The sequence below is a fragment of the Capricornis sumatraensis genome, chromosome 3 (genome assembly GCF_032405125.1).
Source record: "Capricornis sumatraensis isolate serow.1 chromosome 3, serow.2, whole genome shotgun sequence".
Lineage (NCBI taxonomy): Eukaryota > Metazoa > Chordata > Mammalia > Artiodactyla > Bovidae > Capricornis > Capricornis sumatraensis.
Window position 1 is genome coordinate 34,296,164 of NC_091071.1, and position 27,852 is coordinate 34,324,015.

The 27,852-nt window shown below is 43.2% G+C and overlaps 1 protein-coding gene across 1 annotated transcript; it reads right to left on the reverse strand.

Moving 5' to 3' along the window:
• Window positions 1–389: 389 nt before the first annotated feature.
• Window positions 390–26,977, reverse strand: HAPSTR1 (HUWE1 associated protein modifying stress responses). The gene is made up of 4 exons (XM_068967810.1): window positions 26,752–26,977; window positions 25,978–26,058; window positions 15,730–16,005; window positions 390–3,905 (listed from the first exon to the last, which is right to left on the reverse strand). The coding sequence occupies exons 1-4, from the start codon at window positions 26,975–26,977 to the stop codon at window positions 3,661–3,663; spliced, it is 828 nt and encodes a 275-aa protein (XP_068823911.1). The 3' UTR covers window positions 390–3,660.
• Window positions 26,978–27,852: the final 875 nt, after the last annotated feature.

Below are 27,852 nucleotides of genomic sequence, written 5' to 3' on the forward strand. Positions count from 1 at the left end.
GTAAGATCTGCATACACTATATGCTACTGTATGGCTGGATTTTGGCAGCTTTTTTTAAAAATTAAGCATTAACTGAATACAAATAAAATGAGAGACCATCAGAAATTTGGAGTAAAATCAGCAAAAAGCCCGTTTTACTGAGAGCCACAAAATTTGTGTTTTGACTCTCAAAACCCTCTTGCGTCATGGGCTGGTGTGTGCTGGACTCCCCAGAGAACATGCAGGTCCCGTCACAGGAAGTAAAACCCTGTCAAATGCATTACAACACACAGAGAGACCCCACTAAAACATCACATACCTCACCAAAACTCCAGGGCAGGGTTTGGAAGCTAGACAAAAGCAGTGTAAGGCCACCTGAGCTGATCAAAGTTGTAGCGGCTTCTGAGGAGGGTGCAGGGGCCACAGAAACATCTGCTCAGAATAACCTCCTAAATTTAACTAAACATATGAAATCTTAAGTTTCTTTTCACTTTGAAATACACTCATATAATCTAGTGGATGAAGCGGCAGGCTATACAAAATAAAGTGCAATGAGATTCATCTGCTAAGTCACTACACCTCTCAGAACATTTCAGTAGTAAGTAACGGTGCCTTGCACCTTCACTGCATTGAGGCTGGCTCGTCCTCTCAGCTGGGTCTTGGTGACCCCCTTAATACTCAACAAGATCAGGAACTTAGCCCAGCTTTCAATGTTGCATGGCAATCTTTAAGGCCAAAAGCCAAAGTGACCCAAGTTTAATGAGTTCCGAGAGCCCCCGGGAAAAATATCTCAGCTGTTTTGTAAGCCTGAACTTCCACTTTATGTCAAAGTTACTCAGATGTGATGACCAAAAACAAAACTGCAGACAAGCCCCAGGGTTTTTTGTTTTTTTTAAATTATTTATTCATTGAATGATTTAAGGTGTGTACCACTACTCCGGTTGGGTAAACCACATTGAAGAATTTGACTGCAGGTCTTTAGGTTCAGCCAAATGCTTTCCATTCACTTTGCTCTATAAAATACTAAACATTCGATGTAAGTTTTTAATGCTCAGCCACGCTCGGAAGACTGCAGAAGGATAACCCAACCCACTCACGCCAAGTTAACATGACGGGAGCAGAACTCATGAGCTGTGACGTCTAAAAGAATCCGAGAATCTAGCTTAAGATGAAAAGAGGTTCTGTTCCCCCAACATAAACTGTTTAAGTTTTAAAATTCTGCCTACACTGTTCTCAAAGAGACTGGAGGAAAAAAAAAAAAGAAAAAAATTCAACGTTATTAAAAAAGTATCACACAAATATGCAATCTTCCATGATTTGTTTCGCATCTGAAATGGCACAAAGAAAGGCTGCAAAAAATCTAGCAGTCAGAACTAAATTTTCCTAAGAGAAATTACCTCCCTTTCAACCTCCTGGGTCTCTGGCAATGGGGTGGAGATGGGGAAGGAGTTAACCAGTCTGGTGACAAACCGCATTTAGAATTGAATGCAATGGAAAAGAATAACAATGTTAAAGTTTTTCAAAAGTTTAATGGAGCCAATATATAAATTGTGTTCTGGCAGACGTGAAGACCTGCTTTCTCTTACCAAAGAAAATGGCACATGTTTTATCAAAATTTGACAATCCAGAGTAAAGGGTACTGAGATTCAGAGCACCAACTAAAACAAAAACCACCAAAAAAAATTTCTGTCACTAACTTGGGAGAGAGGAACTACACCCAAGGCATAAAGAGGAGATTAAATATGTGTTCCTCAGCCTCAAAACCCTTTAGGAAGGAGTTCTGACCTCTTGTGAGCAATGCTTCACACTGTCAAACCCAATTCCAGAACCTAAATTTACAAAGATAGAAAAACAAAGATAACTCCAAATGCATTTCTTGGTATATTCCAAAAGGAAGTGTCAAGTATTGAGAATACATAAGCTTGCCCATTTCTGGTATAATGATAAACTGTTATAATTCTTCCTATCATATTAAAAAAAAAATCCACTTTTGCAAAAATTTTGAAATGCCTCACTTTCATTCCTAGGTTTAGCATGGAATTGACTTTCTTTAAATAAGGGCTGTCTCTATAGCGAATACAGAACTCCAGTTCACACATTTCCATTCACATCCCACCTGTCAATGAATATTATGGTGAACTTAGCAAAATTTCTTCAAAGATTATTAAATGGCCAGAGAAAATTGCAAACGTTAACAAAGTGCTGTGAGTAATTACTGGAAAAACCCTTATACTGATTTGCAATAGTCTTTAAAGGATAAAAAACAGGAAGTAACTGATACTGAACTATAAGTTTGCAAGGAAACATTTTCACTGTCCTACTTTAGATATATATATATATATATAATAATATGGTAGAATAAATTACAGTACCTGGCAGGCTGACATCAGTTCTTCATCTAAAAAAAGACTACCATTCAGTTCAAGATATTAAAAATGAAGATGAAACATGCTCTAAAACATTGTAGCTACAAGAGGTCTTATATTTACTCAAAAGAGGAACCTATTGAGAACTTTTATTTAGGTCTAACCTAACATCTAGAGGACTTCCATGCGATTCCATCTTTTCCCAGAATGAGATTCCAAACTGCACTTTCTAGGAGAGGGATTTGGAGTTGGGTTTTGCTATTTAAATTGGGATCACATTAATTATTAGCAGACAAAAGACCTTCCTCTTTCACCCATTCCAATGGAAACTGCACAAAGCAGAACATTCATGAAAAACGTAAAACAGAATGTGAAAGACTACAATGCCTAGCCTCCCCCACCACCCATCTCCCTTCTCACTAACACTGAACCAAAAAGGAAGCCCGTTCTCAAGAATTCGTGACCTCTCTACTTCAGGTCTCCATCAATGCAGTCATCATGTTTACATTTACCATAAGGATAGTACCCTGCTTGGGAAGTAGTACTTGTCTTAAAGATGAATTATTTTAAGCCTACAGGGTTAATTGGGGGAGGGGGGGCAATTTAATATTGCTACTTTTAGAGCACTAACACACACAAAGTGAATCCAATAAACTTCTGTGTATTGATTCAGTATTAAGTATTAATTGCATGACCATCATAGCACCTCTTTACATCACACAATCACCAGAATTATAGACTGCTTCAAAAACTAAAAAATAGGGCACAGTTCAATAATAATTCAAAGTTGCACGCTGTTACCAGAGAGAAATCAGGTGCGTGGTACAGTGCTGCTGCAAAAATGGAAGCCTGGAGATCTGACGAGGAAGCCAGATCATGTGTTTTAGACAATTTTAGAAACCTGGCAATACTGTTGGAGCAAAATACTCAACACAGCAGGAAATGGACCCTCCCCCCACCCCAAAAAAAACATCCTATAACCAAATAAACATCTGATATTTCCTTTCCCTTTGAGAATAAATACAGTTAAGGTCACTTTTAGCCTTGAAACGGATATATGTTTGCCTATGAGGATCCTACTACACGGTATCTGATGTCCTCTGCTAGGATTATAGTTTTAAGAAAGCCATAGTTACAAGAGGCATCTACTATAAATACCTAGAACTTTCTTTTTATGGCAACCACTATAGGATTCACTTGTCTTAAACAGTGAACAATGGAAGATGGCCTCATATGTTTCCTTTGCAATAATAGTAATATGTTGAGGATCAAGTGGCTTTCAAGCAGCATGGTGGGTGTGAAAAATGTTTGCAGTTTAGATCATTCTGTTGCGTTTATGGGTTGGTGAGTCTGTAATGACATCGCCACACTGGGCTGAGGTACGCTTTCTAGTTCCACCATTGTCCAAGTGGAGTGCCATTTCTTCTGATATGAAAGTGTTCAAATCGACATCATGGAGTCCATTTCTCCTTCGACTAGCATTCGATCCACTGCTTACATGTGTAGGAGAGCCTGGGGTACTCGAGCGCACGCTTATACTAGCCATTGCACCACTAAGACCTAGGAAGAAGAAAAAAGGTTTTAAGAGTTGCTCGATTATTCCACCCTCTCGAAAGCAACCCACTTTTATTTTCAACGTCGTCATCGCGAAAAAGGAGGTCTGCCTATTTTCCTCACAAAGGGGTTCACCAGGGGAGCGGTTTTTCTCCTGGAGGAATGAATCATCTGGCTCTGACACAGGCGATGTTCATGGGTAATACTAATCAATATTTACAATCCAGGTAACTACCAATTACTGGAAGCTTATAATACATGGCAGGTACCCTCCTAGGTGTACAAATCCATCAGGAAATCCTGCCATCTACTCTACGAGGTAAGCACAATCTGTAACAAGAGCTGAGGGAGGAGGTGCTGGCTTTAAACAGAATGTCTTCCTTGTCCTCTCTCTGTGCCAACAGATCCCTGTGCTGTGCTCACGCGCACAGGGGAGCCTGCAGGCATTTCCAGCCCTGACTGGACTCAACTCTGACATCTCTATAAAGTGACTTTATAATTTAGCATCTAAAACAATACACTACTGAGCCTTAAAAGCAGTCCCTAACTATTAAGAATGATCCTTGGACATCAGATACAAAGCGATTCTGCCCTGGACAAATCAACCTACATGCTCACCCCAAGGTCTGGACTGTACTCGGGACAGCCTAACAACATCATCTCTAATCCTTCAGAGAAGCGAGGAGAGCAAGGGTGGTATAAAAATTCCTGCTGCCTTGCATTCAAGGTTAAGAGTTACTAAATCCAAAGCATTCCAGCACGCATGGTTGGACACTCATTCCTTAGACCCCTGAACAGTTAAAGTAGGCAAATGGATGTTCTGCTTCTAAATGCTCGGATACACCTGTGAAAGGCATGAGAGGGGCCAGGAGACATGCCACAGCCTTGAATTCAATAACCTGACTTCACTGGATTTTCCTTCTCATGAACTTCCCCTTGGGCTATCTGAGTCTCATAATGGATTTCTTCTTTGCTTGACTGAACTGATAGGATCTAGTATAATCAACATTCGCAAAGAACAGGACTCCTATCTCAACAAGTCAGCTTAAAGGTTGATTTCCTAGGGACCCATTCTAATTTACTCTGTAAATGTACTTTAAATTTGATCATTAGGGAGCAGAGAATCCTTTTTCCACTTACCATACCAAAGCGTTTAAATTCCCTTTGACACCGTTGTCACTCTACAAATAGCCCGTGAACGTCTGCCCATCTTTGGTAGGCCCCAACCGCCTCCCAGGTACTCTCTGCAGCCCATACCTCCCTTTCTAAGCTGCTCTTAACTCCCTCCTGCAGGAACCAACCAGACCTCTCACTGCCCTCTGGGCAGCAGCAGCACCCTCTCACCTTTCCGCTGGTGGCCAGGGGAAATGTGACCTCATCTCTCATTGGCTCTAAGCCTTTCCAAGGCCAGTGCCCGTTAAAAATAAATAAATGCACTAATATTGGAGTACTTCCTGGGTCAGGCACTTTTTCGTTTCATCCTTGGAATAACCCTGAGATCCGTATCCTCTCGCTTTTGCAGATGAAAAACCAAGGTTAAAAGGTTAATAAGTAAGCCACTCGAGGTCACACAGCTAGCAAGCAAAAGCCGGGACCCAAGACGCAAGCACAATCTAAATTCCTAACTCTTTCCACCTCCTCAAATCTCAATTCTTTCAGCACGGAAGTAGCCTCAGGAACTTAGGGTTCCAGCCTACCTCGTAGTGTCTCTGTGGCTCCTCTCCCTTCTGCTCTCCTCAATCCCATCCTAACACTCAATCCTTCATTCCCAGCATCAACTCATCTGCGTTTCCTAAAAAACGGCCTGGTCTGCACCTGCCTTCCGACATCTGCTCCCCATTGCGTGAAGCCCAAGTCCCTCCCACCTCCGTCTCCCATCCTGGGCAACTTGCCCGGTTCTCCTCTCTCTCCTCTGAAACTCTCTTTCCTGTTCTCAGCCTGCCCACTCCTTCCTCAGTGGCCTTCTCTTCTGTCCATCTGGCTGACGTCAGCCAGCTACACGCCTTGGCCCCTGAAGCTTACCTACAGGAGTCATTTTCCACATCAGTGCCACAGGAACAGACCTTTTTCCTGAGCTCAAGGGCCCATCCGAATTTCTAGCTGCCTGTTGGTCCTCCAAACCTAACACCTTTGGGGAAAAAACCCACACTGCTTCTTCCCTAGCTCACACAACTTTATTAAAATAAAGTAAAACAGGAAAGGAGCACCCTGGGCTGATGTCACATAGCACAGTACCAGTGCTCATCTCTTCCCAGACAATACCTGTTCATCTGTATCTCGTGAATGTAACAGTGTCTGGCACGTAACAGAATGCTTCAAGGCTTTACCCCTCACTCTGAAATCCAAAGCTGTTGATGTTTATTCACCTCTCCAATGTCAGGAAACACACCCACGTGGCTCTCTTATATGTCTTTGTCATGAAGATAACACTCAATTATTTCCAGCTTGCTGGGTTTGGTCTTTTGTCTTTAAGTTCTCCATCAAGACTAAACCCCTTGAGGGGGACAACTGTGCCTTTTTCCTAATCTCGCATCCTGTAACATATTACTGAAAAGTGTCCACATACTTGAGACCACCTTTTCATACCTGTTTCATAACGCAGGAGGTTCTAAGGTAATTATGCTGCAAAATATAGGCCCTTGGCAATAAACTGGGCTATTTCAGTAATTAAACTCGGGATCTCCTGAGCATTTGAGACCCCAGAAAGAACGAACTCCGGTCCAGTGACCTTCCTGTTAATGTAGGAGCCACGTGGCTGTATGTTTAACATTCAAGGCTCATAAAACGCTCCATCAGAAGTGAAGAGTCACCTCAAACAAATGCTTCAACTGCTATCCTCCATGAAAAAATAAGAGATTTTAAAACATCAATTCGGTCCTTTTGAAAATTCCCCCAGTAACTTCCAGAAAACCACAATCTTTTTTCTGTTGGGTGTATGACCCTGGGCTTAGTTTGACAGCTAAAGCAGAAGTCACAATGTGCAACATTACCTATTTTATTTTCTACTCTCAGCAGTGAAAATTCTTTTCAAGGTTTAACGTAACTAATCTTCCCCAAAAGAAGACTTTTCATCACAAGGGTCAAACAAAAAAATTAAGATTAACAACCAAAAATATATGTATTTTAAACAACCCAAATTTTATTTTATAAACCAGTGACAGCTACTAGGAGATGCTTTAGGAAACCTTAGCTAAGCCACATAAACAATCACAGGCCTATACAAGTACAGAGAATCTAAACATGCTTCAGAACTAAAAACTAAGTTGTATGGCCCAAGGGCATACGACTTAATTTCTACCAAAACACACTTTTTCAAAAGGGCTATGGGAATATCAATTGACAAAAAGCAGTAGAACAAGCAGTATCATTAGACAGAAAAGTCCCCATTGCTTAATACAAGGTAAACTTAATCGTTTTAAAAAGTGTCTGCATTCCTTTTAAATGATTAGTGCAGGAGTGGGGGTAAAAAAAAAAAATCAATTAGGAGGATTTAATCATACTCTGAAAGCTCCCACGGGAGCAAAAACAAAAGTTACAGTCCAGGTTATAGGAATCTAGGTTACATGGCAAATTGTTAAAAGCACATAACTATAATTTTCATACCAAGGTCATGCTCAGGGTCATAAGAAAATCCTGTTTTCAGAATTAATTACATGTAATTCCAGTTTACCAGCACATAGTTAGGTCACACAGAGGCACAAAAAGCAAACGCAGAACCCAGCCAGCTTCCCTTCCTCCGACCCGCAGCCCTGGAAGTGGCCTCGAGGCGGCCTCTACCCTTTCCACTGGCCGCCCAGCCTCCTGCAGCACCTGCGCGCCTCGCTCTGGAGGAGACAAGGCCGACCGTTCACTGTTTACTGCGGATCCACTCAGCGCAGCTCCAGGACCCTCGGGCTCTCTCATCTCGGGCAGAAGGGGGATGTGAAATCCCCACGACTTGGACCAACTGATTAACATCCTGACTGGAAGCCCTAAGAAGCTGGCATTCTTGCATTTGAAATAACTTGCACTATTCAAATGGAAACACTCCCTTTGCACAAAGTTGTATTCTGAGGTTTTAGGTAAGCAATGTGTGTAAATGTCGTGTTTTAAGTGCACAGGGGGGAGAAGTTCAAGCGTGGAAAAGTGCATTCTACTAGGAAGACTTAGGTAATTTGAAGTAGATACCACTCCCCACCCCAATCTGTGAATTGTAATTCTGAACTTTTATTGAAGTAAAGCACACTAAATCAAACCAATTACAAAGATACATGTGTCACACCAAGAAAACATTTTCAGTTATGCTGACAGCCCAAAATGCTTTCAATTTTTCAGACAGTTTTAATGCCACGGGAAAAATGCTCACGACGTTAAAATGAAAAAAGCAAGATACAGTACCATATATGCAGTATGATCTCAACTATGAAATAATTTTAATATTTATACATTGAAAAAAAAAAGACTGGAAGAAAATGCACCAAACATTTAACTGCAGTTATCTCTGTAAAGTGGGACAGCAAGATACTGAATTTTTCACTTTTTGGAAATTTTCAAATCTTCCAAGAAATCAGTATTATTAAATCAGAAAACTAGTGAAAAAAATTAAATATTAAAACTGTTTCACAACTACCAATGGATTATTAAGGAAGTACTAGGTGAGTAAACTGGCTTTAAGGCCTGGCTACATGGACTCCTTTTTCACCTCAATGAAAAAAGTGTCCAAGAAAATTTTACTGCAAGTTTTGTATCATTAATGCTGGCAGCTTTAGTTAAGCCCTATCTCCAAGAAACTTCAGTAGCTAATATCTAAATCTTAATAAACAGAAAATGCCAACTTTTCATCAAAAATTTAATGCTATCTTAATTGCCTTGATTGTTTTTCTTCTCAGAGGCTGGTCTGAACAAAGGCTATAATTAAAAAATTCCAGCCTTCAGAAGAGTTTCAATTCAAGATTATTTTAAATAATCAATTTAAAGCAATTAAGAGATGAGATTTGCTTTTGGTGCATTAATCTCTTACATCTTAATTCCCAAATAAGTTTTGCAAACATTTACTGTGAAATAACTACTGACAGTTTTCTGTTATTTCAGGAAGATGCAGAATGTAACATTCAACAAGCATTTATTAAGAACCTACTGTGTTCCACACATTGTGCTAGGAGTGTGGGCAAGACGTGGAAAAGGGATTCTGAAAGACTGGATATAAATCCCCCCACAAGCCAGTTCTAATCTATTCTCTGCAACTGAAACAGCCAAGAAGCTTCTTTCATATTGTACCATCAGTTTAAAAGAACTTAACCTAAGTATTTGTGTGACTATCAACATTTGTTTCTATGTATTTAACTTTATCAATGGAAGAAATAAAAAGTGATAGAAAAAGAGACAGGAACCAAGCATCAATACTCAAATTTCTTCTTAAATGTACAGATCTCAAGGTTACCAGGAAGACACAGGCCAAATGTTGTGACAAAAATAACAAAAGCAACAGAACCTGTGCTCAAAGGAGAAAGAAAATCCTACTGGTCCATACTGCCTAAAGTCACAGCTTTCCGAAACACCAGAGGAAGCAGGGAACCATTTTATGACAAATTAGGAATCTGCCTTACATTTTTTTTCTAGGTAAAGATGTCTACCTAACCTTATATCCCTGAATACGATTTCAAATGAATGCCTTTTTCTTCTAAGGCCCTACACTCAGTCTCTCCAGATCCAAGAATCTTGTCAAGCACCTTAATGATTTAAGAGACTAAGGATCACCACATACACCAGAAAGACTTTGTTAGACATAAAAGAGAAGCCAGATGTGGAGGCTATTAACTCCTAAAGTGACAGAACTGTGCCTCAATCTGATTGCCTGGGATTACATGCCTCAAACTGACTAATAATACAATTCTATTAGGCTAGAAACTCCTTGAGAGATTATGTGATTCATCTTTGTATCATCTGCTCCTATCACTAGCCTCTGAAAATCAGAATGCCTGGCTTTACTGTGCTCAGTAAATGCTGGGCAATAGGAAAGACTACAGAATGACAATATACATTTTTAAATGACCACGCCTTTCACAAAAGGATTTTAATTGCATAACACCAAAGTCAGCCAGCCAAACACACTCAAAGACACATGCACACACGCACAAGCGTTTCCAAACCAAAACTGCTTGACTTCAACCCGCACTAAATACTATGTCTTCTTCTTAAACGCACAACACATTATCTCAGAACAAAACAAAAAACATCAAATTTAAAAACACTTTCCCTTTTGGCAAGGGAGGGAATTCTCCAGTATCATATCAAAGGCCAGATTGCCTGCACTTGCCTAAGACCCTTTCAGTACTTACAAACAAAGTAGTCCACTGATGTTTAAACAACATGGAAGTAACGAACTTGAGCAAGGAGGCATCTTAAAGCCAAATGCCAGTGACAGCAATGGTTCCCCCACCAATTACCCACTCTTTTAACAGCACACCCTGTGTGAACTGAATAACTTTACAAAGTCAAACCCAGGCCCAATGGGATTAGTTCCCTGTACTGCAGTTAAGAATGTCATCAAAATGATTTTTGGAACTAAACCCAAGTTTCTCAGATTTCTATGGAACAGTCTGAACCAGGGCTCGAAACATACAAAAGACCACCTCTAAGATGATCTGAGCAAGAGCAAGGTTTTTAATAGAGTTAGCAAATGAGTGAGGTCTGACTTGCAGCATCCTCTCCCATCCAGGTCTCTTCCACACCTGGACCCCATTCTAACTCTGGATCTTTCTCATCTAATCCCCATGATGACCAACAGAACTCCTCTGAGGAGACTATACTTCAATCTAAGGCTTTCTAGACCCAGGGCAAGTCAAGTCAGCTCAGAATCTTTCCACCACCAACCTCCCCAGCTTATACCAACATGAAACAAGCTCAAGATCTTAGTAAGTAATAATATAAATAGGTAGTTAACACTAAATTTTAAATTATCCCTTCCTTTTGAGTAACTGCACATTTAAAAGGCCACCCTTACTAAAAGGAGAGGCAAAGGACCCTCAAAGGCCACCTAAGCTCCAGGGCTGTTTTTGGAGTACCCGCCATCAGGGCGCTCACAGGACTTGGAACTAACCGAAGTCCTCTCCTCTCAAGGCAAAGAACACTTTACCTGTGTAAAGGCTAGGTGCTGCGCTTGGCTTCTCACTCTATGTATCGCCTTACAAACAAAACACGTCACCTTTTCAGAGGTGACTGCCCTGGAGAGGATGGTCACCCTGCCCAAGGTCATACTGGGAACGCAGCCTAGGTACAAAGCCTGAATACTCTTCCTGCTGAAACGAACCAGAAATAGAGGTCACAAGCCATTCATCTTCAAGCCTATGTACCCAGATTCACTTACGGGGAAAACCCGAGGAAGAAATACCAAACTTAAACGTGTTCTAATGTGTTTAGGGAAGAAAAATAAGCTTAGAGACCTGCCGGGGGGCGGGGGACGGCAAGGTATGAGGAACCCTAAATGTACAAATAGAGGTAACTGAATTTGGGAGCCAGACAGATCTGGAATATCTATTTAAACGTTTACTGACCTGGTCAATTTTAGTCAAATAAGCCTTTCTTCTTCAATAAGATAGCAATAACCCTGGGTAAATGTGGACAGCCCTCCCCCAGCAGGAAGCTGACATGACCTAACACTGAAAGGACTGTTTTAATGGTGCCTCATCACCCTCAGGCCCCACTCCAAGTCTCAGCTGTTCAGGGTGAAGAGCTGACTGTACAAGAGTCCTAAAATACACCTGCTCTGTTCTCCATTCTCCTCACCCTCATACTGCAGTCACCCAGGAAATCTGTGAGCCTCAACTCTCTGTAAAAGTTCTCTGCTCTGTTGACTTAACAGACCTCTGAACCCTGTGTTAGGCTCAGGACATATCTATCCCAGGTTCTGTCACAGCCAGCAGCTCTGAGACACAGCCCTGCCCCACCACACCCCCAGTCTACGGACAAGGAGAACAGATGCCCCGCTCAGGGAAGACCAGAGAACAGGGAGATTGAAGGCAAGCTTCATCCCGGAGGACACGTTCCATCAGTCTGAAGGGATCAACAGGCAGAAGAGAAAGCTTAGAAAAAACCATGAAGGTATTCAGATGATGACACAATACGGCTAAGAAACCTGACCCAAGGTCAGATCAACTGACAAGGGCCTTACAATGTCATGCTGAGTTCTAACTTCATCCTACAGACCACAGGGAAACGAATGTTAGTTTTCAGTGAAGCAACAAGATCAGAGATCACTCCAGTGGTCCCAGGAAAGATGGACTGGAGAATGGGTCAACTCGGACTGGGAAGCAAGAACAGGCAGGAGATGATTCCAAAAGCCCAGGGCTCCCCTCCTCCAGAAAAGCCTTCTCTGAACTTATCGCTATGGCACACTGTGGAACTTTCTTTTCTGACCCCAGAACACCCTTACATATGACATTAAAATCAATTATCCAAGTGTGCACTGGCCTCAACAGAAAAGGAAGCACCCTATTCAATCATATATTCCCTAGAGACTACACAGTATCTGCCACATACACATCTGCTGAGTGCAGAAATGAGGGAAAAAACATGTTTTTGCTGTAGTTGGGGATACCCTGGTGGAGATGTAGGCCAGGGCACTACAGGGTATACATGTTTAAGCAGCCTGGAGAGAGGATCTAAACTGTAAGGACAAATTTTAGAAATTAAGACTAAAAATCCCTTAAAGGGATTGCAGGAGGTAGCTAACAGCTAAATCCAGGGGAATGTAACCTATTCCCCTAAGTCACTGAAAGGTCAGAGATCAAAGAAGCCTACTGAGAAGACCAGAAAAGGAAAATTTCTAGAAGAGAAAGGATGGCTAAGAGAAGGCTAATCACAAGACAGGCAGGGAACCACAAAATGATCCAGATGATCTTTGGTCTATCTGCAATCTGTTTACATAAAAACAAGATGCCAGCTATGAATCCAGTTCCCAATAAATTTTAGATAATATTCTTTAAGACAAGCATGATTAATAAAAGGAGTAATCAACACAGCAAACACATATGCATTTCTCTGATTTCCATGAGTTTAGCATCCAGATGAGGACATATCATGTACACAGAAAATGAACAACATATGCTGCAAACAAGTGCCAAAATAAAGCACTAGGTTATATTCCTTAAATTTCAGTAACCATTAGCTGACAGTTTTGATTGAAATTGTTTGATAACTATTAACTGATGTATTGGGTTGGCCGAAAGGTTCATTTAAAGAACCTATGGCCGACCCAATACTTTTAATTGCAATTGCATATTTAAGTCTAAGGTCATGAGGGGTATTTATCAAAGGACCTTATCATTACACCCTCACTGTCTAACATGAAATACTCTACAATTATGTCTTGGCCATTTTTATTCAACTAAAGAACATATTTTAAGCATATATGGGAGCACTGGTGGAAATGAGAATTTAGAAGCTGATTAAAAAAAAAAAATACAAGAGTACCTGTCCTCTTTTGTGAGGACATGAGGTCATCTGTAGAGAAGAATAAACAAACATGACCTCCTACACGAATGTTTGCTTTGATTAGAAACTTAAAGTCGGACTCAATTCTTTTCCTACTTCCCCCTAGGACCCCAAAACTTCATAAATGTAGCCTCTCCCTCCAAAGAACCCCAAGAACTTCAATCTGACCTCACATTTGGTAGATCTGGCAATGTAAATTATATGCAAAGCCAAATTCTGACAAGCATGCACCCTCATTAGGATATTTCTAAATATATTTCAAAATATCTGAATAGTTTTGACTTCAATTTAGAAACTATTCAATAAATCAGATCATCAGGACACCAGGTTACAAAGTTAGCCATTAATCTAATTTACAATTTAGTTAATAATGCCCTATTATTAGAAATCATTTAAATTACTCAAAATACTCAATTCAGATTAGCATTCTCAATTCATGGATGTCCTTTAAAACCAAAAGAGCACAAAACTCCATAACTTATTTCTGTATACTCTTTACAAGTTGCTCTATTACTGCACTGCAACTTCACGTTTTAACTATGTGAATTCAGTGCATGAACCCTAGGAATCCAATATATTCTGTATTGGCACTACTTCAAAAGTCTATCAAAGTGGAAGGTTATTTTTTTAGATAGCTTTAAAATTAAACTTTTTAAAACCCTCACAATTCAAACACAAATCAAAATTTTAAATAGTACCTTCCTAAAATTACACCAACACTAAAACTCCCAAAGTTCAGTAAAATAATAGATCACAAAAGTTGAACGAACTCAATTTAAGGAAATGGAATGGGAGCTGGAGAATACAGCAGTTGTGGGGGGTGGGCCCCTGGCTTGTCCTTCTTACCATGTGTACAACTGCACTAAAGGTTTTATAGCAAGAGTGGCATTTATGTATGTTTCTCAAAATTGTTTTCTCTAAGCGTATAATACAGGAAAAAAAGACTCTTAAAAGAGAAATGGAATGAATCGTATATCCACTGGATGACAAAGAAAATCAAAATGTTTAAGGAAACACAACTACATCAAATACTAACATGCACTACAATTAATCTGACAAACTGTACATGTCTAGTAATTTTTTCCAAACTTAGTGGTAAAAGATGTGAAACTTTTAATTCAATTGAACAGATCAATCTCTATTTTGCCTGAGTTTCAAAAATTCCACTATGTTAGGAACAGCAAGCAGTCTTAAGTACTGCATTCATACATCATGAACTTTCTTGCAATAAAATGTTTTGGTGTTTTTAACTAATCATAAACTCACAATCAGGACAGGGAAAAATAACAACACTTTTCCCAAGTCCATGTTCTGAATGGGGTTTTAGGTATAAAGAAGCAATGCTTGCCAAAGAGAAAAAGAATCTCTGTAACCATTAAAGCTTCGATGATACAGAAGCTCTTTGTATATATCCCACTTCTTATTACCAGGTTACTTTATTTTAGATGACCTCCACTGTGGTCCAGAAACGTTAACTTTTAACAAGGCTCATGACCTAACTCACTAATGACTGCTATCTGCGTAGTCACTTGCACAATCCATGTTTTCAGTTTGGCTTCAACACCAAGTCTTGTTATTCTGTGGTTGTATTTTTACAGCAGTATTGAATGACCTATAGAATACCTCTCCCACACTAGCTGGAAGCCTGCATTAGAGAACAATCAACAACAGACTTACTGACTACATTCCCCAGGCTTCTCCAGTAGGACTTAAACCCTTCAGCCAAGAAGGCCCTCTGACAGCAGGTCTGGCCCCTGGGGAGATGGAGATGGAATTGGCCTCTGACAGGCCTGACTATCAAGCAAAGCCCTCCGGACAACAGACATAAGGAAAACTAACCTAACTATTCTCACACCTGTCCTCTCCTTCTCAGGCCCATCAACACTCACCCTCTGCAGGCACACTCAATAACCTAAGCTAACAAAGGGAGTTCCCAAGAGAACTCCCCAGACAGTTACCTGCCTTACTTGCCTGTCACTGACTAGGCTCTCCAGGCAATTATATAAGCGACAGAATTCTTACGGCACAAGAACTTCCTCTTTGACTCAGAAGAGTGAGAGAGTATGTACAACAGAAGTGTAAAGCAATAAATTCTAATCAATGTTGCAAAAGATGCAGTTATTATAACACCAATCAGCTCAAACTAACTTCCAAAAACAGTTTTTAGGATAGGCTGGCTAACATTCAAAAACTGCCCATGTAAGTTCTTAGCTTACATTCTATTTAAAACATTTCTAGAGCAAGTAGGTACTATTATAGACAAAAAACAGTATATCTGGATCTAAACCTAAATGTGAAATTGGGTCCACAGACACATTCTTAACCATTTTTCCAAAGAAATATGTTTAAACGGCTTTACCATGCAGAGCTATGGCTTCCCGGAAGGGTTGCAAATCAGTCTCTACAGATGAGCTAGTTTCCGTTGAAGTAGCTCGGTTAGGGGACACTACAGTCAGTCTTGGGGGAGCTCTAGAATTTCGTGGTGGAGGAACCTTTCCACACAGGAAGCTGATCAAATCTTCTCTACGAATAGTTCTTCTGCGCTTTTTAACCCAAGCCAACACATCCTTATTGCGTCGCTGATAGCCAATCTGAATTCCAATATCAAAACTTCTCTGATGAGTATCCACGCTTTCTGTTAGAAAAAAAGAAGAAAAAGATACATGATCATCAGTAGAGCCAAGGCACCTTCCCTCCTACAGAAAACCATTTTACAAATTCACCAAAATGAGTATCATTAAGTAGGGGGCTCTTAAGTCTATCAGTCATCTATTCCACTGAACTTCATTCATGTTTATAATGTTATACCTGACATCTAATCACAACTGCCTAAATTCAGTCAACACATCACACAATCCTGGAACTTCTGTCTTGTTCTTTTAAAAAAAAAAATCAGATAAAAAGGACTAATTATTAGCCAAATTATTAGCATTTTAATAATGTTTCCTTAAAAAGCTAACCATCTAAGCAACCTAGCTTATTTAACAATGCTGCTGCTGCTGCTGCTGCTACTGCTACTAAGTTGCTTCAGTCTGTGCAACCCCTGAGACGGCAGCCCACCAGGCTCCCCCGTCCCTGGGATTCTCCAGGCAAGAACACTGGAGTGGGTTGCCATTTCCTTCTCCAATGCATGAAAGTAAAAAGTGAAAGCGAAGTCACTCAGTCATGTCCAACTGTTATCGACCCCATGGACTGCAGCCCACCAGGCTCCTCCGTCCATGGATTTTCCAGGCAAGAGTACTGGAGTGGGGTGCCATTGCCTTCTCCAGTATTTAACAATGCTAACAATGGGTAAATCACTAAACGTTTATTAGTACTTTGCCCAGCTTCACCTGAGAAAAAAGGTACATGAATACCTTGCACTACCGTCCCCTCAGTGCAACTGAGGCAACAGGCCCTGGGTGACCACCACAGGATTCAAGAGCTAGAATTTTTCGTCCAGAGTCTGTGGGCCTTAACCACTAAGCTATGTTGTCATCTCAGAAAAACGAACTCTCAGGAATTCTACCCAGGAGCATTCACATCCTTCAACAGATGACTGAACACTGCCACAAGTCACTCAGGTTGTGCTCTCCTTGCAAGTACCATGTCACTTCAGATAGGTACTCCTACTGACAGGTTCAGCATCAAGAACTGGACACTAAAAGCAGGAGCAGGGCTTCCAGGTGGTGCAGTGGTCAAGAATCCACCTGCCAATGCAGGAGATGCAAAAGACATGGGTTCAATCCCTGAGTTAAAAGATACCCTAGAGGAGGAAATGGTAACCTGCTCCAGCATTCTGGCCTGGGAAATCCCATGGATAGAGCCAGAGGAAATCCCACGTGACAGACGACAAGGGTCACAAAGAACCGGACATGACTGAACACACACACACACAGACACACACACACACACACTGTAACAAATATTTTAAAAATTTAAGGGAAAACTAATACTGACTGACTAGTCACCAAAACCAAATAGCACTGCGGAAACAAAAAGCCACACTCATTTCTCTAGGAATGTTTTCATTCTGCTTCCAGTTCCCAACAGTTTTCTGTAACTTCTAACCATTCCCAAAAGACCCTGTCCTAAAACCTATGACTGGTCTCCTCACCTCCCGGTAGATACTGCCCCTGTACACACTGAACCCAAATTTTCAGTAAGACGAGGCCTGTCCCTAGACAAAAAAAAGAAAACCATGATGCCTGCCCTTTAGTGGCTTTACAGTTGAAAGAAAAATACCTGGGAATTTAAGTTACTGCAATTTTTAGTTGAGCTGTTATGTTAGCAGGAAAATCACTAATACATCTTTAACGACATTAGAGAAAATGGTTCCTTTCCCCAAGTACGAATTCTCATTTAACACACAGAATCATTCCTGTATTACTTTTCCTAGCTTTGATTTTAATTCTATCTGCTACATCTAAAGTAGATGCTGAAAGGATAAGCAAACCAGTGACTAAAGAAAGAGCTGTGTCCCAGGAAAGGTAACAATCCAAACATCACAGAGGCTCCCAAGCTGCTTGAATTTGCATTATTAAAAAACATGGGGACTTCCCTGGTGGTCCAGGGGGTTAAATCCTCTGGGTTCCCAATGCAAGGGGCCTGGAGTTCAATCCCTGGTTGGAGAACTAGATAGATCCCACATGCCACAGCTAAGACCCTGCACAGCCAAATATTTTTTTAAAAAAGCAACAGGGTAGCACAAACAGAACTTTATAATAAGGCCTATTCTTTAGCAGATGATCAGTTCTTGATGCTAAGAAGAAAAACGGAACAAGTTGGTCATGCAAGTACTCTAGAAAATAATAGATTCCATCACAGCTTTCTAATTTTACAGATATAAATGCTACTCCTGAATGATTTCTCCAGTGTCTCACTACTAGTATGCCCAAGTTACAGTGTGAATCAATGCATTCTGATTTCTCATTTTATCAGCAACAAAACAAAGCATGAACCCCATTTAAAAAGTGAATAGCACTTAAGAGAATAAGTGCCTTCCCATCTCTTAAAGACTTAGATTAAGCCAACCTTAGATAAAGGGTGGATAATCTCTAAGATGACCTTATAAGACTGCAGGGTGTAGACCCTAAGTGACTTTTAAGAGAAATTAAGTTATGGAGTAAACTAACCCCACCCCCATGCGACCACAAAAATGAGGGTAGCTGTCCAGTGTGATGCTTCTACAAGAAAGCAGGTTTCTACAAACCTGCCCGACCTGAGAGCATCGTTGCAATCAAGCTCTTAACCAAAGAAGTCTTTGTTTCCACAAAGAATGACCTGAGAAATTTTAATTTTTCGAGAACCAAATGGGGGTAAGCCCAGAATTGGAAGTACATAGGGAAAAAGTTGAAAGCATGAAAGGGGTACAAGAAACAAGTCTGAAGCAAGCACAGTCAGTACAAAGTAAGATGAACCAGGCATGTAAATGTACACCCGACAAAACAGACAGCAAGGCTGAACCTGATACAAAACTCAAGAGCCAAAAAAAGGAACCACGTGAGGCGGCTTAGGAAAAAGAAAACAAAAACCTGACAATCCTGGGAATAAAGAGCTGTGATTTGTTTTGATTTGAACACATGAGGAAATCCCAAAAGTCAGATATGCAAAGGGCTGATGCTTTAATCACAGAGCTGAACAAAGCTGAAAAGCTCAATATTCATAGTTTTAAAAGCAGTTATGTAACAAGCTGTGAACCTCTTAAAATACTGACCAATCGTTTCATCTTCAGAAGTTCTGCACAAGTCTCAACATCAGACCCAACCAAGAACACACTAAGCACTTTGTAAGCAGACTCTTAACAGACGAAGAGGTACAGGAGCAGAAAAGCAGACTGAACATTCATGTCTTCAGGTACATGCTTTTGCACTGTCTGGGCATAAATTTGCTCTTATACCATTACAGCATATCCTGAAAGCCAAAGCCAAACACTGCCACATAAATTAACCCAATCTCCATCATTTCCTTAAACCAAGAATATCATGCTGACACTACAGTTCTTTAACACCATAAAGAAGGCTGAGCGTGAAAGAATTCGAACTGTGGTGCTGGATAAGACACTTGAGAGTCCCATGGACTGCAAGGAGATCAAACCAGTCAATACTAAAGGAAATCAACCCTGAATATTCGTTGGAAGGACTGATGTTGAAGCTACAATACTTTGGTCACCTAATGCAAAGAGCCAACTCATTGGAAAAGACCCCGATGCTGGGAAGATTGAAGGCAAAAGGTGAGAAGAGGACAGCAGAGTTGAGATGGTTGGATGGCATCACTGATTCAATGGACATGAATTTGCACAGAGTCCAAGAATAGTGGGAGGAGAGAGGAGCCTGGATTCTTGCAGTCCATGGGATGGAACAGTCAGACAGGACTTAGCAACTGAACAAATGTTGAAGAATTCTGAAGAGTTATTTGGTTGAAAATGAAACCTTCCTATCACATTCTGAACTAAGCAGAAGAGATAAAATGCTTATTGGAGAATCTTAGGAATAACTAGACTAGATTTTTAATCACAGGTTACTTTAGGGTCTAGTAGGACAATAAACACTCAAAGATGGCCTCCAGAAAGCTCTCAGCCAACGACTGCTTTGAATGCATCTGAACTGTGTCAACTAGACCACCAAGTTCTAGAAGGGCAGAGCACAGAAAGCTGTGGGACAGTCTTGTGTCCAACACTATTTTACTGATGCCAAAGCCACTGCAGCAAACAGCCATAAGCGTGAAGGTTAGGAAAAGCCCAAGGGCATCAAAATGTCAATCTAACCTCTAATCACAACACATTCATTTCCTTAGTCAAAACAAACTGATTCATACAAGAAACAGTAGACATCTTTGCTTTGTATTGAAAAAAAAAGTTTTTATATTAAGTAGCTGAAGTAAAAGCTAAAGTGATAGTGGAAGAGACGGAAGCCTGGCATGCTACCGTCCACGGGGTCGGAAAGAGTCGGACACAACTTACCGACTGAACAACAACGCAAGTAGCTGACATTGAACTCAAAGAATTTTTATTAGTCTCATTTTTCCACCACTGGCAAGGGATAGCAGGCAAAGGATCCATGATTTCTGAGACGAAGACCAAATGCAAAACTTTGTTACATGAAACAGACATAATCAGATTTCATGTATGAGTTAACCAAAGCAGATATCCCAATTTCATAAACAAGGAATTGGAACTGAGGCTCAAAGGGCCTTGCCCAAAGTTAAGACAGCGAAAGCTCTTTCTACAATAGATTTCTTCCTCAACAACAAAGAAGCCATCTTCCATATCTTTAGGGGACCTACAAACCAGAAAATCAGATAGACCAAAGTGCATTTCCAAGGAATACTAACTACTACAAACATTTGAACTTAGAATTAAATCTGCACTAACCAACTACTCTGCTCTAGGAAAAAAAAAAAAAAATATATATATATATATATATATATATATACAATGTTTCATTAGAAATAATTTGAGTCATGTCAAAAAAAGTTTTTCAATTGTTTTAAGGAAGTAGTTTCTATACATTCTGTAACATAGTATCCAAAATAAACAACTTCTAGGTAACTTATACACTGACTTAAATCCTCACCTAGCATGAATGGCAGGACTCAGGGAGGATGCAAGCGGCCCCCTGCCTGCCATCCAGTCTGTGTCCTCCCTCTCCTAAAGGTATTCCAAGTCTCTGGCTAGCTCTGGGGAAAGCTTCCTCCACATTTGCTCAAATGATGAAACGTTTGGTTTAGTCTCAAATCTGTACAACCCCAAAACCGTGTGATTTTTCAGGCCAGAATACTGGAGTGGGTTACCGTTTCCTTCTCCAGGGGCTAATGTACTGAAACTAGCCTAATGATAAAGCCCAGAGGGGCAGACCCACACATGGGAGGAAAAGCACTGCAGAGGAGGGAGGGCTGAGCCACTGGGTTCAGTCAATCCCACCCTGAGGCTTCAAGCTAGAGAGCAGCCAATCCATGTCCAGCCTGACTTTTATCTTCTGGTCTCTGCAGCCAAAACCTTTTACAGAAAAGATACACATAAGAAACCGATTTTTCTTCTGTAACTCTTCACAGATAAACAATAATGGTAATGACTGAGGCTGCTGCCTAGTGAGACTCTGGGTATTTAATCTTAATCCATACTAAGATGTTTTGAACACTCTCAAAGTAAAAGTTAAGTCACTCAGTCCGGTCAGATTCTTTGCAATCCCATGGACTGTAGTCTGGCAGGCTCCTCCAGGCCAGAATACTGGAGTGGGTTGCCATTTCCTTCTTCAGGGGATCTTCCTGACCCAGGGATCAAACCCAGGTCCCGCACTGCAGGCACTCTTTACCATCTGAGCCAACAGGGAAGCCCCAACAGTCTCAAAACTCAATGGTTTTCTGTAGCAGGAGAGTTACAAACCAACTCCAAGGTCAAAACATAAGCTCAAACTTCAGTATCTGCCTGCAGGTAGATTATACTTTCTCTGACCAGTTATTTACACACCCCTCATCCACAAATTTTTAGTAGGTGCTGTTCACTTTAGTTCACATACAAACCCAAGAGGGTCACACTGAAGTGAGAACAACATACCACAGAGGATCTGGCATCAAGATGTCTCAAAACTAAGGACATTAAAGGGCATCCTACCGTTTTTCTCCCGTCAATTCTATTTACATTTAGCCCTTTTAGGGAAAGATGAAGACACGCCACAAAATTTATTCCAACAGAAGGAAAATTCTTCCCTTCATGTTAAGCACAGTCCACAGCCAGAAACATTATCTGAAAAACAGGACCAACACGTAGTCTGTGACCACCAACACAGTCCTCACTTGAAGACTCACTACATGCCATACCATGAGCTTGGTTGCTAAGTTGTGGGTTCTTAAACCTATTTCCAGTTGAGAAAATGAAGGCACATTATAGTCAAATAGTTTTTGTTCCATTATCTGTCTCCAGGGTCATATAACTAAGTAGAACAATCTCAACTCTGAACTAGAGGGCATCATGGGGAAGACTCCATGATAATGATGCCCTGGCCTTCTGCAAGCGCTGCTAGATTCCCACCTTGAGGACAAAAGCTGTGCAAGGAGAAAACCACAAACCTCTTTAACATGAACTATATCGTAAGATCTCAACATATAAGGTAGAAGTCAGTATGCAACTCAGGTTTCAGACACAGTTTTAAAATGCAGACAGCTTAACATAAGACAAAAATCAGGAAAGACATGACAAAGCTGAGAGCAATAACAGAGAGAGAGGGGTGAGAAGCGGGGCAGGCAAGCACTGGCTCGCAGGTGGCTGCTGGAGAGCCAGTGGAGCACAGTGCCCACCTCCGATGACCAGGAGGCTCCACAGGACAGCTCTGTCCTCCAGGAAATGGCCACTACCATAAGCCTCTGACAGTAGAAGCAACTTCGAACTAATGAGTCAGAAGAGAGATCGAAACCAGTCAGCCAAGGAAATGGGAGGTGGATTTAAGAGGCAAACAGGCTTGACCAAGCAGTTCTCAGATAAGCATCAAGCTGGACTAAATTAAAAACCTTAACTCCCTTTTAGTTGTAGGGATCAAAAAAATGTACTAAGCCAGGGACACAACCCCACTGAATATTTAACAAACAGCACTTCCTTTAAATTTACCAAGTCCAAGTGAAAACCACCACCAGTCATCAGAATGTTCTTCCCTTTTCATCCTTCCAAGGATGCCCATGTCTGACCCAACTTAGTATGTGAACTGGGAGGAAACCACGCACTCCATTTCGCCGAGTTCCATCCACACTGAGGACGCCCCAACTCACTCTCCTCCAAGTCTCCAGCCACATGTAACCAAACCAACTGAACGTTCCATGTTTCAAAACCCCACAGGCAATCAAAAGGGGCCCTCTGCTAGACTTTTACCTCATTCTGACTTTCCTAAGCACTCACTGTAGCTGTTATCAAGAAGCTAGTAAAAGTGCCAACCTCTCTCCAGGCTGGGTGAGGCAAAATGAGCCATTTTTAGCTTGTAAGATAAGTGCTTAATCATACAAAGTACAAGAGCACTGTCCATTTACAGGGATCCCTCAAAACCATCTCCCCACCCACCCCCCTCCTGGAAATTACATTTAGATACTGAATCAGAACTGTGACTAAATTTACCACTACTTACAGCTGTATGTACTGTGACACTACCTTGCTAATTTTACTGATTCTATTTAAAGTGCTTAATTATTAATACAGCTGCATTCCTGTTCTCTGAAGACCACACCCTGAAGAGGAGGAAGAATGTGAGGATCTGCAGAGCTCATCCACACTTTCCTTGAGTCAACTAAACAAAGAATAATACTGCTACACAACCAAATTCCACAAACCACCATTAACCACTCCTCAGGTAAAAAGAGGATAGTAAAAGGGGATGTATTTCATTTTACAGAAATAGGATAAAAGATAAAACTAAGGCGGGACTGACAATCTAGAATATGCAATAATGCAAGAATTTCATGTTTGTTTAAAAAGGAATTCAATGTCTTTCTTCAAGTTTTCTGAACAAAGAAAAACACTGTTAAGAACCATTTTCAAATCAAGTAAATTAGGGATTATTTCAGAGTTCAGCTTCTGAATCCATTTTTTTAATATGAAGAATTAACACTAAAGAAAACTGCCAGCTATAGTCCTAAGGAGATACATTCCAGGAGCACACCAACAGCACCAAAATCATAGAACATTCATTATCTGTGTATGCCCTCCCTAATCAAAGAGCCTGGCACATAAAAAGGACTTAAACTAAAAAATAACTGCTAAAACTGAGTGGATACACTGTGACACCTCCACACAACAGAAGCTAGTCAGGAAGGTGGGGGGGAGGGGGGGTACTGAACTGTTTGTTATTATCAACAATGTGAACTCAATGGAGCATCTCAGAAACATGGAAAGTGGAAGAAGCCAGTCACAGAAGACTCCACACCATACGGTTCTATTTGCTAAATTAAAGAAACGCAAAAACCATACATACAACAATCAAATCAGTACTTGCCAGGGGCAAGGGTGAGGGGATAGATATATCCTATTTACTAACAAAGTGGTTGTCAAATTCAACTTATACATCTTAAAAGAATGATCTTTACTGTATGCAAATTTTATTTCCAGAAACTGGAATTTTCCAAGAAATGAGCTCCAAGAATTATTTCAAAATTTCCTGTCTGGGTGAAACCTAGAGCAATTCCAGAGAACGTTCAAAACCCTCTAGTAGTAATGGATGCTAAAAGTCAAATTTTAAGCAAATCAGCTACATAAAATCAAAGCTGACCACTGGGACACCATTTAATCCTTTCCCTTTTTTCAGTAAGCCTGCACTATTAGTTCATTATTCCCTGAAATTAACATTCCATTCACCAGTTTAATCTTACATTCTCAAATTACCATCCCAAAAAACTGCAAGATCAACCCAGGAAATCCAAAATAAAGGACGTTTTCCCCTAAAGAGTACTATCTTAATTTGCTCATTCTTACACAAGAATGAAAATCTGAATCAAGTCTGCTCCACAGCCTGTTTCAACCTATTTTGATAATTCTGAAATGCACAAAGCTCTATTGCAAGTATCAGCAATTTCTAGCCGTTTAAAAGCATTCAATTACATTGTTACTAAGATTAACACTCAAATTCAATTCCTTTTTCCACAGAAACCTTGCCAAAAATCAAACCCAAATTTCCAAATCTTCAAAAATCGAGTAATACACAAAAATCTAAACCCACTGTTACTGAGAGTGCAATGGGCAAGAATATTCAGGCACATATGGTGGAGGGGGCGGGATTAACTCCATAAAGGCACTACCAAAAAACACTAATCAACTCAAACTGATCAGATTTCCTACCTACAATGAGATGTCAAATAGAAGGTAGCTCTGAAAACAAATATCTGATGCAGTTGCTAGGAAATAACAGCATGTTCACGTGAGCACAGATTATTCCAACTGGCTAGTTTCCAATGCACCTAAATGCAGAGCCTGCAAGAAACTGCCTTCCACGAGATCCTTTTCCAAAAACAAGTGTCCCTCCCACTTCTGTCCTTGAGACAAACTCTTCTTCCCCAGATGCCCAAAGAGCACGTCTGGCCGGCCGGAGTGCTGGGCCTCTCAACTTGAGCACTACCACCATCTGGGACCTGGGGTAGGGACTGGTAGGCGGTCTCATGCGCAGCAAGCCTATCAATGATGACATTAGCGTGCTCCGTGCAGGCGTGTTCAGTCGTGTCCGACTCTCTGCGGCTCTATGGCTCCTGCCAGGGTCTTCTGTGCATGAGGATTTTCCAGGCAAGAATACTGGAGTGGCTTGCCATTTCCTTCTCCAGATCTTCCTGACCCAGGGATTGAAGCCGAGTCTCCTACATCTCCTGCATCTAACCACCGAGCCATCGGGGAAGCCCCCTAGAGTACCCCAGACACCGCCAAATGCGGGCGAGGGGGCCAAACGACCCCAGATGAGACTCCCGTTATCTGGAGATGACATCACACCAGCGGAACCCTCCAGGTGCAAGCTACTGAGACTTAAGTGGCTGGATTCCGGGGCAGGGAAACACTCCGGCGATCAAGATCGAGGCGGCCCTTGCACTCAGAACACCCGACCGAAACCCGGACGCAGGCTGCCCTCCTCCCGCCCCCGCCAGCGGCAAGGCTGCAGGTTCTCTTTACCTTTGTAGAGATTCGTGACGGCGGTGGCTGCGTTTTGGAAGGGAACCCACAGAGAAAGTCCTGGCTGCTGACACACCCGGTCTGAAAAACGACGAAAGGAATAGGGAAAACAAAAAGAGAGAGACACACACACAGAGAAACACACAAAGACACAGAGAGAAAGAGAACAAGCGATGAAACTTGGGCGTCGATCATTCGGGAACGGCCATATTAGGTTTCGCCATTTTGTTCAAGTTTCGTGATCCCGCGCGGGGTGGTGGGCCCGACGAGAAGAGGGGGTCGGCGGTGGGGCGGCCCGGGGAGCCGCCGGAGCTCGGGGCGGAGGGCGAGGGGGGCGCAGCCAAGGGCCGAGGCGCGGCGGAGGGAGGCGGCCCCTCGCAGTCCCCGCCCCGAGGCCGGCTGCGGCACAATAGGGCCCCGGGGCCTCCTCCCTTCGCCATTTTGTGACCGGGGGCTCCTCCCTCGCCCTCCCCGGCCCCGGGGAGGCGCCGGCGACCCGGCCTCAGAAGCGGGCAGGGGACCCCCTAACCTGCGCCCCGCCGGGGGTGCGGCCCCCAAACCGGGCGCCCCCCCCAACCCCGCCCCGTGCCGGGCCCCGGCCGCCCCCCCACCCCGAGCCCCTCCCGAGGGCCCGCCTCCCGCGGCGCCATCTTGCGGGGAGGGGGCGGCGGGGACGCGGCACGGCGGCCGAAGCCCCCGACCCCGGGGCTGTCCCCCCGCCGACGGCCGGCCAGCCCCGCGGGGGCGCAAGATGGCGGCGGCGGCGGCCCTCACCTTTGTAGAGCTGGGCCACGGCGGTGGCCGAGTTCTGGAAGAGGTGCCACAGCTTCTGTTGCTTGTGTTCGGGCTGCGCGGCGGCCGCCGCCTCCTCCTGCAACTCCGGGGGCAGCTGCTCGTCCTGCTCGGCCTCGGCCAGGCACTGCCGCTCCCACTTGGAGAACCAGTGCTCGGGCCCGTGCTCCTGGATCTCGGCCTCGCCCTCCTCCTTCCGCTCCTCCATCCTCCGCGGCCTCCCGCGGCCTCGCCGCCGCCGCGGCCGCGTCCTCCTCAGGCGGGACCCCCGCGGAAGCGTCGTCGTCGAGCGGCCCGGCGGCGTGGCCCAGCTACCGGCGGCGGCGACGGCTCCTCGCGGCGGCCCAGGCCTCCTGCACCCCGACGGCCTACGAGCCCCGCCCCGCGGCCCCGCGCTGCCCGGGACGACCCCCGCCCCGGGCCTCCCCACCCCCGGGCCCCGCCGAAGGTCGCCGCGGGCCGGATCAACGCCGATTCCCCTTGCCTCGCCGGCCCGAGCCCGTCTACCGCCCCGCCATGGCGCCGCGGCCTCCTTAGGGCCGCTGCCGCCGCAAACCGCCTAGCTCTGCGCGCAGCCCGGCTTGCGCCGCCGAGCCCACCCCGAAGACTGAGGAACGTCGTCGTCGCCGCGGCTGTCGACGCCTCTGCGGCTTCTGGTCTCCGCCCTCCCCCGCCCACATGCTGACTGGGGGAAGCACCGCCCACTTGGCCCCGGCTCCCCCGCCCGGTTGGGGCGCGCCCGCTCCAAGGGCCTCCATTGGTCCGATCCGACCGGTTCCGTGTGCCAGCCTATGATTTCAGCGCCGTGATTGGCTAGTCGGCCTGTCCGCCTGACGTAACCAAAGGGCGGGGGGAAGGGAGTGAATGTCAGGAAGGATGGAGGAGGAGGAGCTAATAGTGGTTGCGTCCGAGCCTACCAAAAAAAAAAGGGGGATAAGTGCGCATGCGCACAGGGCCGCTGCCAGGAGCCAGCGGACATGGGTCACGTGACCCGGCTCCACGACCGCACCCCGCGGGGGCTTTTCCGGCGCTTCCAGGCCCCAGGGGACGCAAAGTCAATTCTAGTGATCGCGCGGCGGGGAC